The 3,861-nt window shown below is 42.2% G+C and overlaps 1 protein-coding gene across 1 annotated transcript; it reads right to left on the bottom strand.

The window, feature by feature from the left end:
- On the bottom strand, positions 1-3,194 carry LOC111023376 (protein AUXIN SIGNALING F-BOX 2). Its single transcript, XM_088127752.1, has 3 exons — positions 1,942-3,194; positions 1,130-1,625; positions 1-1,010 (listed from the first exon to the last, which is right to left on the bottom strand). Exons 1-3 carry the CDS (start codon positions 2,391-2,393, stop codon positions 240-242), a joined length of 1,719 nt encoding a protein of 572 aa, XP_087983878.1. The 5' UTR covers positions 2,394-3,194; the 3' UTR covers positions 1-239.
- Positions 3,195-3,861: the final 667 nt, after the last annotated feature.

Here is a 3,861-nt window from a genome sequence, read left to right as displayed (position 1 = left end):
TAAGAAGAAATGAAGAAGCAGTTTAGGACTTAGAAAACTGGAATTTGAAAGTCTGTCTATAACATCAATGCAGATTACAGATTGAAAAACTCCCAATAATTACAATAACACCAATACACTAATAAACTCACATAGCTAAGATAAAAATAAAAATCCACTGGTCAGTAGAGCCCTACAAGAAGAAGAAGAGAAAAAAGAGGTACAAGTAATTCAAAAGCCTGAAGGAAAGAGTATCAAATCTACACTGTCCACACAAACTTTGGTGCATCTTTCCTTGGCCCTACTAATGTACGGTAGAGATACATTTTTCCTACTCTCTTCCCGTCGTCACGGCCGAATTCCGATGGATCATTCTCGTTGATGATCTCCACGTTCAGCCTCGGCATCTTCTTCGCTAGAGTCTTGCAGCCACCAAGAGTAATCTCGCAGGACGACATCCAAAGGGATCGCATTGTTTCATACTTCCCGACGTCCTGCAGAAGTGCCATGTCTCCGAACGGGCTGTCCATGATCTCGAGCTTGCGAAGTTTCTTGCAACCGTTAAGCACATGAATCATTCCCTTGTCAGTCCCCCCAGCAAATGCTAGAGAAAGCATTTCCAGATGCTTTGCGTATTCGCCAATGTAATAGAAGACCTGATCTGAAAGAAGGCCCGAGAGAGATAAACGTCTCAGTCCTTTGCACGCTTGGACAATCGCCCCAAAACCTTCATCCAGTGGCTGATTGGTTACAGGGTCCGCTTTCGTGGGGTCAAGGATGCACAACCTGAAGCGGATGAAGTTCGGGTTGTTCTTGGCCACGGTTACCAGGGCAGCATTGGTCATCTGATGGCAGAAGTATAATATCGAATGAAGTTTCGGGCAACCCATCGATATAGCAACCAAACCTTCTTCTGTGACAGCAACGTTGCCAGCCCCAGAAAGGTCGGATGGGAAAACCCTCAACTCCTGCAATTCTTTACAAGTTGAAGCAACAACTTCCAGTCCTTTGTCTCCGATACCATCCAGAATCTGTGGACATCACCAAGAACATTTCTGTCATTCGAAATATATAGAATCGACCCAAATACATACAAGTGACATCATAAACATATAATTGTTTGTATCGTAGTAAGGTCAAAAGATCATACCCATAAGCGTTGAAGCTTCTCGCAATAGCGAATGACTTTCACGAGCTCACTGCCATGAAGCCCGGGAGCATAGCTCAGGTTCAAGGATGTCAAATTTGAGCAAATGGGGTAAATTGAGGGCAGGCAGCGAGGAGAAACATCTAAAAATCCAGATAGACTCCTGATTGATTTGCATTTCAGAATGGTATTCTTGAGATTGTCATAGGTCTCAGAATCTCGATCGTGGACGTAAGACCCTGTTCCCAAGTCCACAAGTTGAGGAGCACGTATCAATATATTATGCAAGGTTTCGAGAGGCACTGCACGGTTCAGCCTTAAGCTCTTGAGGTTAGGAGATCTGGCAACAAGCCTCTCAAGAGCGCCCAGATTTACTTCTCCTCTGAGGCAAGCAAAATTCAGGGAGACAAGTGATGTGCAGTTCTCTGGAAAGCAGCTAAGCCAGTAATTACTATGGTCGTCAATTTCATTCTCTTGCAGGTCCAGCTCCCTCAGATACCTAACCCGATCGAAAACAAACACATCACAATGAGGTAATCTCGTTACCGGAATACCCGATGAATGGTTCCTACTATTATCAATCTACCATTCTTAGAACAAACACACAGTAGTACCAACTGACAGCATAATCTATAAAACTAGCTCCAAAGTCAAACTTAGAAACAACACAACAGACCATCCATACTTGTAATGCTCAGTTCAGACAGAAAGAAAACGGCATATAAAACCAACATAGAGCAGATTTATTTCATTATAGCCAAATAGAGAAAGTTCAACAGATTCCTAAACAGAATAGAAAAGGGGGTTTTTTTTACCTGCAATTGGAAGCAATGGCTGCAAGGCCATTGGTGGTGAATCCTTCACAGCTGAAGAGGAACAGGGACTTAAAATGGGGGAAGGATCGGGATAGGAGCTCGAGGCTGTCGTCGGAAACAACCATCCGCTTGAGGCGGAGCTCCTCGAGGGCGATCCGACGCTTGGCGAAGACTTGGATCCAAGGGTAAACGAAGCCGCCCCAATCATGAGGGACCAAATTGAAATCAGCGAAATGGGGCTTCCCCTTCAAGGTTAGGGATTTGACGGCCGGGAATCTGCCGATGAGTCTCTCCGGCGTGATCGCATAGCAATTTCCGACGAAGACTTTCTGCCTGCTAAATCTCTCCACTCTGTACCATAATTTGCACACCAGCGACACCGCGTTCCGGTCCCGGTGAGACGTAACGTAGTCGAAAACATGTTCCAGAACCTCGTCGGGAAAATAATTCATCGTTTCTCAGCATCCAAACGGAAAATTCCCCCGAACTTTCCAGGAAAAATAAAGGATAAAAATGGACGCAACTTTCCCCAGGGAAAGGAAAAAAGAAGGAAAAACTTTCTGAAGAACAATATATTTAACCCAACAAAAAAATAAAAACTAAAAAAACAAGAGAAAAAGAAAAACTTCCTTTATCCAGCACTATTACATACCGGAAAAAAAAAGCTCGTGAAGCCCTGAAAAAAGAAAGAAACTCATAAACAATAACCCGGAAGAAAAACTTGGGAGGAATTGAAGCAGATCTCCAATGGATTCTCTAGGGGAATTTGAAATCCGCAGCGAAGTTGACAGATCCAAGGAACAGAAGAGAATATAGCAACAAATCTTGCATCCCGACCAGTTCAAAAACCTAGATCTGCAACGAAAGAAGACAGAAGAAGAGAAAAATTGCAGAGAGAGAGAGATTGGGGGAGCGAGAGCGGCAGAGGAAGTCGAATATTCGGCAGAAGAAACCAAAAACAGAAAGGAAATTGCCGCAGTGGTAGAAAATGGAGGAGAAGACGAAACAATTTCAGCCGATTGTCCGCATATATATATAAAAATGACGATGATGAAACGATTAGATCCTCGAACAAGAACACAAGCAAATATGTACAGAAATTATTAGGAACGCAAAAAAAAAAAAAAAAAAAAAAACTTATGATTCTAATGATGAAGATGAGAGAGAAAAAAAAACAAAGAAAAATAATACAGAAGCGAAGATTGCAGCGTCGTCTCTCCCACTGAAAAAACGAACTGGTGCTGAAGAAGCCGAAAGAGAGAGTCGGAGGAAGAGCTTTGAGTTGAGAAAGGTAACCATGGTTAGTTTTTAACCGGACCAGATTTAACCATGGGTGAACATGCATGTGTCCTTATCTCTTGTTTCGAAGAGAGAGAGGCGGAGGGCCCCACACTCTGTTTTCTCTCTCATCCCTGCCAAAGTCTTTTAAATCAATTGTCAGAGAAATGACACTGATTTTGGGCGAAATTACGACTCTGCCATCCGTAACTGTGATGAGGCCATGATAGGATACACCCGTTCGTACGTGAGCGTGATTGAGCTTGACGGAGACAGCTCCATGTGGGTCGAATGTTAATGCTCTCTCCTAATAACTCAGCTTTCCCGAGCGAGTAACAGTATTTTTCTATTCGCAGCAGTGGGCCTCTTCCATCTTCCTTCCTTCACTCAAAAAATAATTCCCCTTTCTTTTTCTTTTTTTTCCCCTCTTAAATTATTGAAATATTTACTTTTACTTTCTTTCTTTCTAATCAATTAATGTATGTCCTCATTAAATTCTTATTGGATTGTCACCTTTTATTTTTTCCTCTTATGGGAAAAATTCTATTTTTACTTTTGATTTGGAAGCTCATAGCCTCGTAAGTTGAGTCCATATTGAATCTACATTTTGTTGGATATATATTTGAAGAATTGTTTAAAAAA

The sequence above is a fragment of the Momordica charantia genome, assembly GCF_013281855.1.
Source record: "Momordica charantia cultivar OHB3-1 chromosome 8 unlocalized genomic scaffold, Mcharantia_2.0 BLBB01000008.1, whole genome shotgun sequence".
In the NCBI taxonomy this organism is placed as follows: domain Eukaryota; kingdom Viridiplantae; phylum Streptophyta; class Magnoliopsida; order Cucurbitales; family Cucurbitaceae; genus Momordica; species Momordica charantia.
Note: the sequence above shows the minus strand (reverse complement) of the source record. Positions and strands in the feature narration are given on the sequence as shown.